Source organism: Nerophis ophidion, linkage group LG19 (assembly GCF_033978795.1).
Source record: "Nerophis ophidion isolate RoL-2023_Sa linkage group LG19, RoL_Noph_v1.0, whole genome shotgun sequence".
NCBI lineage: Eukaryota > Metazoa > Chordata > Actinopteri > Syngnathiformes > Syngnathidae > Nerophis > Nerophis ophidion.
Window position 1 is genome coordinate 13,543,166 of NC_084629.1, and position 13,136 is coordinate 13,556,301.

Genomic DNA, 13,136 nt, shown 5'->3' on the forward strand with positions numbered 1-13,136 from the left:
TCGTCATCCACCCGCCATCCACCCGAACCAATATTTTATAAGAACCGCAACCGCCCGCCACCCGCCCGTTGTTATACTGTACATCCGGAGTCGGCGACCTTTACCACTAAAAGAGCTAGTTTGACCCGTGTCACAAAGTAAAGAAGACAATGGGAGCCGCTAACGTTCTCGCGAATATCCGTTGGTGCTCATCCAGATAACGAGAAAAAGGGCGTGGTGTGAAGCCATTGCCTTTGACGCCTTCTACATCATGTGCGAACCGTTTGCCAGTTCAGCAACATGTTGTATGCAGCTTCCTCAAACACACGTACAAGATTGAAAGGCATACTGGGTGATAAAGAGTACACTGATGGTTGTGATACAAACAATTTTAACACTCTTACTAATATGCGCCACGCTGTGAAGCCACACCAAACAAGAATGACAAACACATTTCGGGAGAACATCTTCACAGTAACACAACATAAACGTAACACAACAAATACCCAGAATCCTTTGCATCCATGAGAACTCCTGACTATATTTTACACCCCCGCGCCCCCAACCCCGCCCACATTACCGACGCACGGGGGGGAGGGGGGTGGCGGGATTTGCCGCTAGCGGGGTGTATAATATAGTCAGGATGTGTCATGGATGCAAAGGATTCCGGGTATTTGTTGTGTTGCGTTTATGTTGTGTTACTGTGAGGATGTTCTCTCGAAATGTGTTTTTCATTCTTTTTTGGTGTGGCTTCACAGCGTGGCGCATATTAGTAAGAGTGTTAAAATTGTTTATATCACAACCATTAGTGTACTCTGTATCACCCAGTATGTCTGCGGAAGCCACACACAACATATTGCCGGACTGGAAAGTAGATTGTACATGTTGTAGAAGGCGTCAAAGGCAAAGGCTTCATAGCATGCCCTAATAATTATTAAATGGGTGACTGCCGGCAGACATTTTTGAGAATGTTTACGTCTCCTATTGTCTTCTTCGCTTTGTGAGTCCAAAATGGCTCTTTGAACGGTAAAAGTTACCGATCCCTGAAGCATGTATATCAAATATTTCCAAATGGTTCAACCGCCACCCGCCCAAATCTATTTAAAACCTATTTTTTCGTCATGTCACCCGCCCGACCCGTGGTTTATCCGCGGACTCCGCGGATGAGACCGCAAACCGAGCATCTCTAATGCCTACATAAACCGGTCCGTGGTACAAAAAAGTTTGGGTACCACTGGTCGAGATAGTATGTATTGGATATGCTTTGGTGTATAGTTTGCGTACGTTTTTGTCCACAGTCCCGTTTACAACCCGTTTTTAAAAAAATTGTCGCCAATATGTTTGATTCTGTTGGCAAACTCTGATTGCAAATGTAACCACACCCCAACTCCAAAAGTATCATAATTTTTCTTTTGAAAATATACAGTTTGAATATACATCTTGACGACATCATTGCTATTTTTTTGCCAGACCTGGTCGAAAATAAACTTCATAACAGTTATATTTATTCATCCGGTCACAACATTAGGCACCCTGGCTGGTCCCCATTACACTGGTACAGGTTGGTGTTATGCGCATGCCAAAATTAGTTTAAAATAGTACTTCACCCAACTTTTTTTGTGTGTTGAGAACTATACTTATGCAGTTTTTGCAAATAAGTACATCCACCTCGCCGTGACATCACGATTTAACGAGGCTGGAAAACCTTGTGAACCTGAGGCATCCAAAACTTTACGATTTGATGCTTTTGCAATGTTTAACACGAGTATCATGTAAACAAAACACAAAACCCATCATAGGTCTCCTTTGCACTTTTTTTGGAATAACAATGGAGAAAATAGGATTCGCTCTATTCTGCCCATAAAGGACTCTTAAAAACCACACAAACACCTCCATCAACGTTTTTGCTGTAAGTATAGATGTAATGTAGTAACAGGGACATTCATAATAACATGTAATATTTACGTACTTTGCTCATTTTAACCATACGGCAGAAAATACATTTTTAGACACGCATAATACACGCTATTTCCTTCAACAGCTAAAACTATTACTAATTATGGCAGACTTCATGACAGCCAACAAAAACTACTTTGGGACAAAATGATGACCCAGAACCTTATATTGTTGAGCCTGAATTTACAGAGGGTTAACTGTAAGTTTTAAAAGCTGAGTTATAAGCAGATCCAGCAAGTAGCAGTATTGCTGAGTGCTAAATACAAACTACCAACATACTGTATTAAAACAATCAATTACATTTTAATGTCTGCTTTCACTTGGCTACCAATTGATGGGATGTTTATATACTCCGTTTAGATGAAGAATTAATCATAATCCTCTGGAAGGTTGAAAATAAATTTAAAAAGGTGGGTGCAAATGCATGTTTTTTCTTGTCTTCTCGCCATCTCCGGGTCTAAGTTGAAAGTCAAAGTTGACGAAGTTCTCAGTTTATGGCCACAATCTTTTACTATACAAGTAAAAGGTATGATTTAGAACCATGAATTTACTTTCACCAACTCTGAGGCAAAGCAGCAGCTCAGTATGTCAAAAAAGTTGCACAGGATACTCACCGCTCTTTCATCATCCATCCATCCATCCATTTTCTACCGCTTATTCCCTTAGGGGTCGCGGGGGGCGCTGGTGCCTATCTCAGCTACAATCGGGCAGAAGGTGGAGTACCCCCTGGACAAGTTGCCACCTCATCGCAGGGCGCTCTTTGATCACAGCGCTATTAAAAGTAGTTCCTCATTGTTAATGCTTATAATAACAATATCACTAATACTTGGTCAATATGCAAGTCACGACCAGTAAATGGAGTATTGTTGGCGGTTTTTAGAACGCTTTATGAGCGCAATAGATGACTGCCATTTTTGCTTCATTGTTAGCCGCCTCGTACGCTCCGTATTTTAGAAATTGGAATGCATATGAAAAAAGAAAGACATTTCTGTTCTTGTCACTTAGAGATTGTGAATTAAAAAACTCCAAAAAAAGAACAGTTCCCAGGAAACTTGGTACACACCTGTAGGCAACTCACGAGCAAATTTCTATCAAATTTGAGCAAAACTGGTTAAAAACATTGCCGCCATCAAGCAAAGATTAAAATTATGCTAGCAATAATGAAGAAATTATTAAGAAGGTATTTTTTGTTTGTCTCTAGCTATGCGACTTCCTGGCTAGGATGCTTCCATTTTTTTATTTCAGGGCAAATCTATCCCTTCCATTGTGACTAAAATATTGTAAAACTGAAAAAATCCTGAGAAAATTGCATCAAATTTGGAGTTTTCTCACACAGCTTAATGCTGATCCACAAAACACCCCCTATCTTTACAAAAATTTGTACACACCTTTCGGGGATCGATGAGCACATTTGGGTGAAAAAAACATTTAGCAAAACTGGTTAAAAACATGGCCGCCATCAGGACTTAGCCACTAATTGGCAAAAAGTAATTGAACGTTATAAAACTTTGATGATACCTCTATGACACAATGTTCACAACCCAGAGGGGGCGCCACATCTGTCATTTACAAAACATCCGCAGATACCTCTAAATCGAACACGTCTTCAAGTTTATTACAGTGTGGAGTTTGAAAAAATACGCATCAAAATTGATGTTTTGCATCTTTAGGCTTGTTTCCACAAAGCAGTATAATTCGGTTCAGGTTTTTCAGCATGAAGAAAACAGGACACTGCTTTTGTTTGTCGTCAGCTGGGTCAAGTCATCTGCGTCAAGTCATCTGCTATTTTTGAGAACTGACGGTGCATTGCTCTCCATTAGGAGCTAAAGTCCTCCGTGCGGAAATGACGTAGTCTATTGTTTGATTTTGTCGTCCCAAGGTGGGAAAAGAGTCCTGCAGGGACAGTCCTGCATCCTCATTGGGGTGAGGTGATTTCCTGTCTTTAGTCAACTTTCGGAATAGGATGCTTGCGTTTTTATTGGTCCAATGCGCTGAACATTCGGACTATACAGTCAGTAAAGATGGTATGGACTACCAGCATCATGTGTGGTAGAGATGAAAGCAAATAACACTTTAAAAAGAACCCTCAGATAGTTAACACAGAAACGCAGTCTTGTAGATCCCATATGGGCAACGAAGAGGGTCTTTTTGTTGAAAAGATAGGGGACCATTAAAGCGCGAGGATTCCCTGGTAAAAGAAGGGCTTTGTGTGTGAAGCGGGTCTCAATGTGGTCCTTTGTCAGCAGTGATGCTCTCCAACTGACGAGGGGGAATTATTCTGATTCTTGAGCCACCACCGTGGGCACAAATTGGCCACTTTTAACAAGGGATGGGGGACATCTGGCGCCCTGTGGTATGAGCATGTAGGTGGAGGACGTGGGACATGCAGAGATAGGATGGACTTGCATGTGCCACGGGAACTTTAAGCTCATTCACCACGTACAAAGTGAATTTGCTTCATTCCCTAAGTGGATTATGATGTTGTTTTATTAATGGAGAAAGTTCAATGACCTGGAACTAGGCCCAAACCACCAGATCAGTTCAAATCAAGACAAATCAAGTTCTAGTTGTGTAAAATCTTTTGGGCACCAATTCGCCAATTCCCCTTTGACAATTCCATTTGGAATCGATTCTCAATTTAACACGATTCTTGATTCAAACCGATTCTTGCTTTGTAGTATTTGGGATAATCATTCTAATGGAACTTTTTCAAAACAGGTTACAGGTTAGGAAATCTCATTCTGGTTGCATGGTGATGGTCAAAAAATATATTTAAAAAATTGTATTCCTATAAAAAAAATACGATTTTTTTTGTTAGAATTCATTTTTGAAAATAAAAAATTGATCTGGAATTGGCAGAGGGACAAGTGGTACAAAATGGATGGACGGATAAAAAAAGAATCGCATTCCGGATGTGCATAGTTTTTGTTTGTGCACCCCTAAGTTTTAGTGCCTTTAATTCGATCAAGACCCTATTTCGTTTTGCCTCTCATGTAGTCCCAACAAAATATACAAAGGCACTTTGCTCCACTTGGGAACAAGCGCCGATCTTGTCGTAGTCACTTCTTCAACATTCTAAACTGGCGCCTTTGACCTCTGCTTTATACGGCCTCTCCACACGGCGCCATCAAGGACACACTGTGACAGTGACAGTGGGTGGTTTTGTCCACGACAAGGCGGACCGGACTGTCCTTATCAAAGACGCATGGTCGTCTGTCATGTCTGCATGTCCACTATGACTCACTGACCGTCTACACTGCAGCTATAAACAGCAGCCATGTTCACAAACCACTAGGGGTGGAACAGTACGCGATAGTCACCGTTCAGAACGTACCTCAGTTTTCACTGTTCAGTTCATTTCAGAACAAAATGCAAAATATAAAACTGCTTAGCTTTTGAGCAAACAGCTTTAATGGTTTTTAAATCAAAACGTTAATTAATGCAAACTGCTAGCAGGTTAATTCTCCCAAAGAATAACATTTTGAAATAATGCTGAATAATTAAAAAAAAATGTGCAAGCCATGATTGCTGCTAAATTTGTCACTGAAATTGTTGCGTCTCAGAACACTTCTATACTAGACATGGACATCTTTGGGAACCTCATGGTACGATTACGATTCAGGAACTATGTTTTGATTAAAAATTGATTATTGGTGCATCTAGAATTTACATACTTTGATGCAGTTTTTCATTTCATTTCCATTACTAAATAAGAATTCATCACTTGCAACTTTTAAAAACAGTGCATTTGTAATAGGAAACAATTTAAATAATTCCCATTACATTTATGAAATTAATGAAAGTGTGTGCAAAACATAAGTGCTCTAAAATCAAGGAGCTGGTAGGATTTCTTGGTTAGGTGGCTCGCTGTGGTCAGCCAAATTTTAGAACTGTCTGCATTACTTTATTGACAATAAACAAATAATCGATTATTGATGTTTACTCGGGGTGTAACGGTACGTGTATTTGTATTGAACCGTTTCGGTACGGGGGTTTCGGTTCGGTACGGAGGTGTATCGAACGAGTTTGTATTCTAAAGTCTTAACAAGCTGCTCTGCTTTCTGCCTCTGTCTGAGCAGTAAGCACCCAGCATAGTCCCGCCCACACAACCATCTGATTGGTTACATACAAAGCCAATTAACAGTGCGTATTCAGAGCGATGTAGCAACCAATCAGCAGTGCGTATTCAGAGCAATGTAATACCCAATCAGCAGTGCGTATTCAGAACGCATGTTGTAAATGCTTCATTGTCGAGCAGACATGTGTTTAGCAGCGGACATCGTACACTCCCCAAATTATAAAAAACACTTTCCAGTCACAACTATTACAAACATCACTATGAGCCCGTTGACATTTTAGAAACTTAAACTGCAGTTCAGCTCGCTCACAGTTCTGGGTTGAGGTGATGTGAAGGCTAATTAGCTTTTAGCGTTACGTTAGCTCATTTTGCTGTGTGTGTGTGTGTGTGTGTGTGTGTGTGTGTGTGTGTGTGTGTGTGTGTGTGTGTGTGTGTGTGTGTGTGTGTGTGCGTGCGTGCGTGCGTTAGGGGCAGCAAAGCCCTGTCTGTCTGTTATTTCACATGAACTAACATGATCTCCATAGATTTCAGGGATGAATAGTGTCTCCTATTGCTATCGTACTATTTTTCAGCTATAGTTACATTATTCTTACATAATGTAGCAGCCTAGTTTTCAATGGCAGGGTGCCTGCTATCACATGTTGACAAAAATATAACATTTACATAATAAAAGTCAACTACTGGCTTCCCAAATGCTGTAATAAATCAAGCACGATGAGTTGACTTGAAACTGTTTAATGTTGCACTTTTTATATGTAGAAGAAAGGTTTTGTCATTTTATTTAAACAAAGAAACAACTTGAGGCAGTTTAATGTGGATTAACATGGGCAGAATTATTATAGTGTTCCCAATGTTAGAAGGATAAAGCCATTGTTTACAAATTTGGTACATAAATAACCCAAAAAATTTAATTTGTTTCTTTTCTTACTGTACCGAAAATGAACCGAACCGTGACCTCTAAACCGAGGTAAGTACCAAAACGAAATTTTTGTGTACCGTTACACCCCTAATGTTTACTAATCGATTTTACAATTGCCCATGTTCAAATTGCGGTGTATCTAAAAATTGGTTATTTCCCCGACCTCTACTCCGTACCATTCCAAGCGTTTGATACCATCTATCCATCCATTTACGATTGCACGTGTCGTTACTAAGAATCGGCCAATAGTAAATAAATCAATTAACCAAATGATAAATCAATCAATCAATCAATCAATCAATGATTATTTATATAGCCCTAAATCACTAGTGTCTCAAAGGGCTGCACAAACCACAACACAAACCGCTACGACATCCTCAGTGACAATGAGCTCGCCTTGTGCGTGTGTCTTTGTTTTCTTTTTCTCTCGCTTTCAAACAGGGTGCAAGAGGGTTCCCTTAGTGCATCACCTCAGCCCCTGAGTTTTATTTAATAGTAAAACTAAATTAACAAAGTGAACCTTCTTCTCAGTCGTATCTGACACTTTTGATGCATGCCGATAAATTCAGATACACTACAGGTGCCCAATCTGGCCCTTCCAAGTAATTTAATGTGGTCCGCCATGTTACTTTATGTGGTACGTCCGCTTTATTTTATGTGGTCTTTACGCTTCATTTAAAGTGACCTGTCACACACCGGCGATACACAGTTTTTGGTGGATCTCAACATCCCATATCAACATCAGATCAGGACATTCCTTATCGTAGTCAAATTGTGAGGTGCCCAAAGATTCCCAGCTCTAATTATATCATTATGATATACTATCAATCAATCAATCAATGTTTATTTATATAGCCCCAAATCACAAATGTCTCAAAGGACTGCACAAATCATTACGACTACAACATCCTCGGAAGAACCCACAAAAGGGCAAGGAAAACTCACACCCAGGGGGCAGGGAGAATTCACATTCAGTGGGACGCCAGTGACAATGCTGACTATGAGAAACCTTGGAGAGGAACTCAGATGTGGGCAACCCCCCCCCTCTAGGGGACCGAAAGCAATGGATGTCGAGCGGGTCTAACATGATACTGTGAAAGTTCAATCCATAGTGGCTCCAAGACAGCAGTGAGAGTCCCGTCCACAGGAAACCATCTCAAGCGGATCAGCAGCGTAGAGATGTCCCCAACCGATACAGGCGAGCGGTCCATCCTGGGTCTCGACTCTGGACAGTCAGTACTTCATCCATGGTCATCGGGCCGGACCCCCTCCACAAGGGAGGGGGGGGACATAGGAGAAAGAAAAGAAGCGGCAGATCAACTGGTCTAAAAAGGAGGTCTATTTAAAGGCTAGAGTATACAGATGAGTTTTAAGATGAGACTTAAATGCTTCTACTGATATACTATGATTACATTTGTGTTTAATTTAATGCTGACAAAAGTTTTGTTTATCAGCAACAATTTGGGGGACAATGGGCCCCATTCGGCAATAAGTTCCCAACTTTTCCTCTTATCTTTCTTCCTGACTGATTTCCTAAGAGGAGTCCATTCAAATTCATGAAGTGTTCTTAAACGGGCGAATTGTTCCCATTTGCTATTCTTAAGTTGCTGAATGCCAAATGGCTAGCCCGTGCGTGTCTATCATAATTTGCATATAAACATGCCCTTATTTCCCTAATATGCATATGTAAGCACCCTTAATTCCGTAATTTGCATAGATAAACGCCCTCAATTCCCCATATAAGGGCACAATTCCGGCGGAAAAGCAAAACATCAAACACACGGAGGTAACACAAACAGATTATAGAAGAGAAATTCGTATTATCCCGCGGGTAATACATAATGTCAAAACGTAAGTTTAAGAAAGGGGGGACCGCTGAGGTGGCCTAAAGCGTTCAAATAAATATTCGTCACTTCGGGCAAATAGGTCTACGTGGTCGTGAAATATGCGCTTTCTCCCCGGGGCACGATCTGCGGCATCTTGCAGTAGCAGCAAAAGCATTGCCCTTGTGTGAGTTAAGTTGCAACAGGGTGTGAGAAGCCTGTCGGTCTTTTAAAGAGTCACTAATCACTAAATCAACGCCTCGGTAATTGATGGTTGTGTGTGTGTGTGTGTGTCTGTGTGTGTGTGTGTGTGTGTGTGTGTGTGTGTGTGTCTGTGTGTGTGTGTGTGTGTGTGTGTGTGTGTGTGTGTGTGTGTGTGTGTGTGTGTGTGTGTGTAGGGTATTTTGGAAATGTCTATATATTGCTCATTTTGCTCTGTCTGCCTGATCAATATATATAAATATATATATATATGTGTGTGTGTGTGTGTGTGTGTGTGTGTAGGGTATTTTGGAAATGTCTATATATTGCTCATTTTGCTCTGTCTGTCTGATCAATATATATAAATATATATATATGTGTGTGTGTGTGTGTGTGTGTTAGGGAACTTGTCACACTTAAGAACAAAGAGTGTGACAAGTTCCCTAACACACACACACACATATATATATATATATATATATATATATATATATATGTGTGTGTGTGTGTGTGTGTGTGTTAGGGAACTTGTCACACTTAAGAACAAAGAGTGTGACATCTAAGAGTGCTCTGGAGCACTCGTAGATTTTGTTCTTACCTATGAACAAATCCAAGCTAAGAAAACATTGGTGAATACAAAAAATCTCCTTAAAAACTTTCCAAGTCGACCTAAGAACAAAATTTGTTCTTAAGAACGGTTGCTGAATGGGGCCCAATGTGTCCTCGGACAAAATGTGTTATCAGCCCAGGCCTAACCATGACGTCCCTACTTTTAACAACCTTTATACCCTTGTCCTGGAACTATGGCATTCTTTTGTACGCAAGCTTGATTCCGGATTGAACTTTTGTAGTACCTTTAAGAGCAACCCAGAAAAAAGTCGGCTAAATCCAAGCTGGCTGTGTAAAAGGGCGCTATCATACGTTTCCTTTTGTGTTTTGGTATGTATTCCCCGGTGAGTAATAGCAACATGTTGTATGTTTCTGTCTCCAGGGTGGAAAGAAGCACAGCGGTCCATGTGGAGGAAGAGACTGCAGCAGCGGCGGCTGCAAATGTTTCCCGGAGAAAGGTGCCAGGGTGAGTTTTTTACTGTTCTAAATATCTTCATAAATAAACCTCTCGGTCATCATACTGGAATTACCAAATAAGGCTACGATCACGCAGCATTCTGTCTGAAGTCGTTGGTAAAGGTGCAATATTGCGACACCTCTGCCTAATGGTGTTTAGATAGCAACTGTTTAACATTCCAGACCAGGCCTATTCAACTTAATTGTTTTGGCGGCCACATTATCAGGGACGGCTTCACGGTGGCAGAGGGGTTAGTGCGTCTGCCTCACAATACGAAGGTCCTGCAGTCCTGGGTTCAAATCCAGGCTCGGGATCTTTCTGTGTGGAGTTTGCATGTTCTCCCCGTGAATGTGTGGGTTCCCTCCGGGTACTCCGGCTTCCTCCCACTTCCAAAGACATGCACCTGGGGATAGGTTGATTGGCAACACTAAATTGGCCCTAGTGTGTGACTGTGAGTATGAATGTTGTCTGTCTATCTGTGTTGGCCCTGCGATGAGGTGGCGACTTGTCCAGGGTGTACCCTGCCTTCCACCCGATTGTAGCTGAGATAGGCGCCAGCGCCCCCCGCGACTCCAAAAAGGGAATAAGCGGTAGAAAATGGATGGATGGATGGATTATCAGGGACCAGGGGCTAGGGGGACAGATTTCTTTCTTCACTAGTATTCCATCCATCCATCCATTTCCTACCGCTTATTCCCTTTTGGGGTCGCGGGGGGCGCTGGCGCCTATCTCAGCTACAATCGGGCGGAAGGCGGGGTACACCCTGGACAAGTCGCCACCTTGTATATTGCTGAGAATCTGCTGTTTTTATAGACCTATTGCAAAAAAAACTAGTCAAAGATTATCTAAATAACAGATATACTGTATAGTGTTTTCAGCAATCTGCTGTGTCTTTTCCAAGTTTTTTACCTGAATTTTCGGGCCTGTCTGGGTCCGGATTTGGCACCATGGCCGCCTGTTGAATAGCCCTGAGCAAGACACTATTTTCTACATTCTGTCTAATCTTCAGGCTTCACAACTAGAAACCCGGTTTCATAATGGCCCCAGTGCCGATGTAATGGTAGCAACCAGACCAAAAATCGTCTTGCGGTATAGTATATTTAATATATAATTTAACCAAGACTATAAATAGTCATAGAGAAGACCCAGGACTTAGACACACAGCACTTTCTTGCAGCTAATGTGATGGAATTCACATCATTAATCACGGTAAACGCAGAAGGTCAGTTGGGGAAGTGGTGTGTAGTGTGTGGGAGAGCCACTAAGCAAAGAAATGAAAGACAAAGACAAGTGTGAGGAACCTGAACCCATAGAGTCAGACATAGACTAAACACGCTGGGATATTCATCTCTCAATGAATGACGAGAGGCAGCACTTCTCAAAAACACGTGCTGGCCATATCGGTACAGTACGTGACTTTCTCATCCCTAGAGTTCTGTAACGTTCGAAAATGGGACAAGCAACGCCTACTATTGGCCACATGTGAGAGGCTTTCCATCTGTTCTGCAAAGTGAGAAGAAAGTGCTACCTATAAAACCAGTTAGGAACGTATAAGTGTCTGCAAGAATAGGACCCCTTTTTTGCTAAAATTATTTTTTAGCAGTAATATGCGTCACTAGAGGCTGTTTATGAACATTAAATATGAGAAATAATCTCATCATCTCGCTCATTGTTTGCTCTACTTTTAAGAGAAGCACTAAGTCGTCTTTGAATTTTCCTCGTTTCTGATGGGTACAATACCACCACTAAGCCCTATCTAAATGATCCTGCCTCAAATATACTCCCACCAATTTGTTAAGAAAAAGCAGGCTTTGCTACACATCTTAAAATACAAGCTTTGCCGGCTGGATGTTAGATAGCTGCAGATGTGGGAGGGATTCTGTGAACAGGTTAAACTATATTTTGTTACAACAAGAGTGTAATGTTAGCACAGTATTGCTAACATACTGTCGTTATGCTAGTGTTGCTAATGTTTGAGTCCTCCAGCCCCCCTACTCAAAGTTGCGTAAATAACAAAATATTATCACACTTTTTTTATTTTAACGTGTTTTAATAATAATTTAATTTAATTTAATGCATGTTTAGTGCTTAACATTTTTGTGCAGAATACATTTAACATAATTAAAACATAAATTTGCAAACCTCCGACACAACGCCGAACCCAGTGCTCCTGCCTTTCAAGACCAGCACTGATGCTGCGCGCGACGGGGGACAAGGAGAAAGTCAGAGGAAATTTGCCATTGTATTCTTACCAAGGACCGAGCAGGAAGGGGCTAAGAATATGTTTGGGGTATAACGTCATATTAAGCGTAGTGTCAATAATTAATTGACATTTTACATGCGCTCTTCTCGCAAAATGGAGAGGGATCGCAAGACCCTACGCACGGTGGCTGATGGACCTAGGTATATGACATCTTTTACGTTGGACAAGGACAGAGTTACAGTGTGTTTGTAAAAAGTGGCGCTTCTTAGAGACAAACACAGCTCATTAGCATTAAAGCTACAGCCATCCCTCCATCTTCTTCCGCTTAACCGAGGTCTAGTCCCGTGGGCAGCAGCCTAAGCAGGGAAGCCCAAACTTCCCTCTCCCCAGCCACTTCGTCCAGCTCCTCCCTGCGGATCCCGAGTCGTTCCCAGGCCAGTCTTACCATCGTGTTCTGGGCCTTCCCCGTGGCCTCCTACTGGTCGGAAATGCCCGAAACACCTCCCTAGGGAGACTTTCGGGTGGCATCCTGACCAGATGCCCGAACCACCTCATCTGGCTCCTTTCGATGTGGAGGAGCAGCGGCTATACTCTGAGATCCTCCCGGATGGCAGAGCTTCTCACCCTATCTCTAAGGGAGAGCCCCGCCACCCGGCAGAGGAAGCTCATTTCGACCGCTTGTACTCGTAATCTTGTCCTTTCGGTCATAACCCAAAGCTCATGACCATAGGTGAGAATGGGAATGTAGATCAACCGGTAAATTGAGAGCTTCGCCTTCCGGCTCAGCTCCCTCTTCACCACAACGGATCGATACAACGTCCGCATTACTGAAGACGCTGCAACGATCCGCCTGTTGACCTCACGATCCACTCTTCCCTCACTCGTGAACAAGACTCCGAGGTACTCCTCCA

General features: G+C 42.0%; 1 protein-coding gene across 3 annotated transcripts in view; it reads left to right on the plus strand.

The window, feature by feature from the left end:
* The window catches only part of col4a2 (collagen, type IV, alpha 2), a 138,766-nt gene that overhangs the window by 40,089 nt on the left and 85,541 nt on the right, over nt 1-13,136 (plus strand). For all 3 annotated transcript variants that reach the window (XM_061879197.1, XM_061879195.1, XM_061879198.1), the window contains one exon: nt 9,948-10,031. In XM_061879197.1, the coding sequence (XP_061735181.1) occupies nt 9,948-10,031 (84 nt within the window). The remainder of the gene's footprint in view (nt 1-9,947; nt 10,032-13,136) is intronic.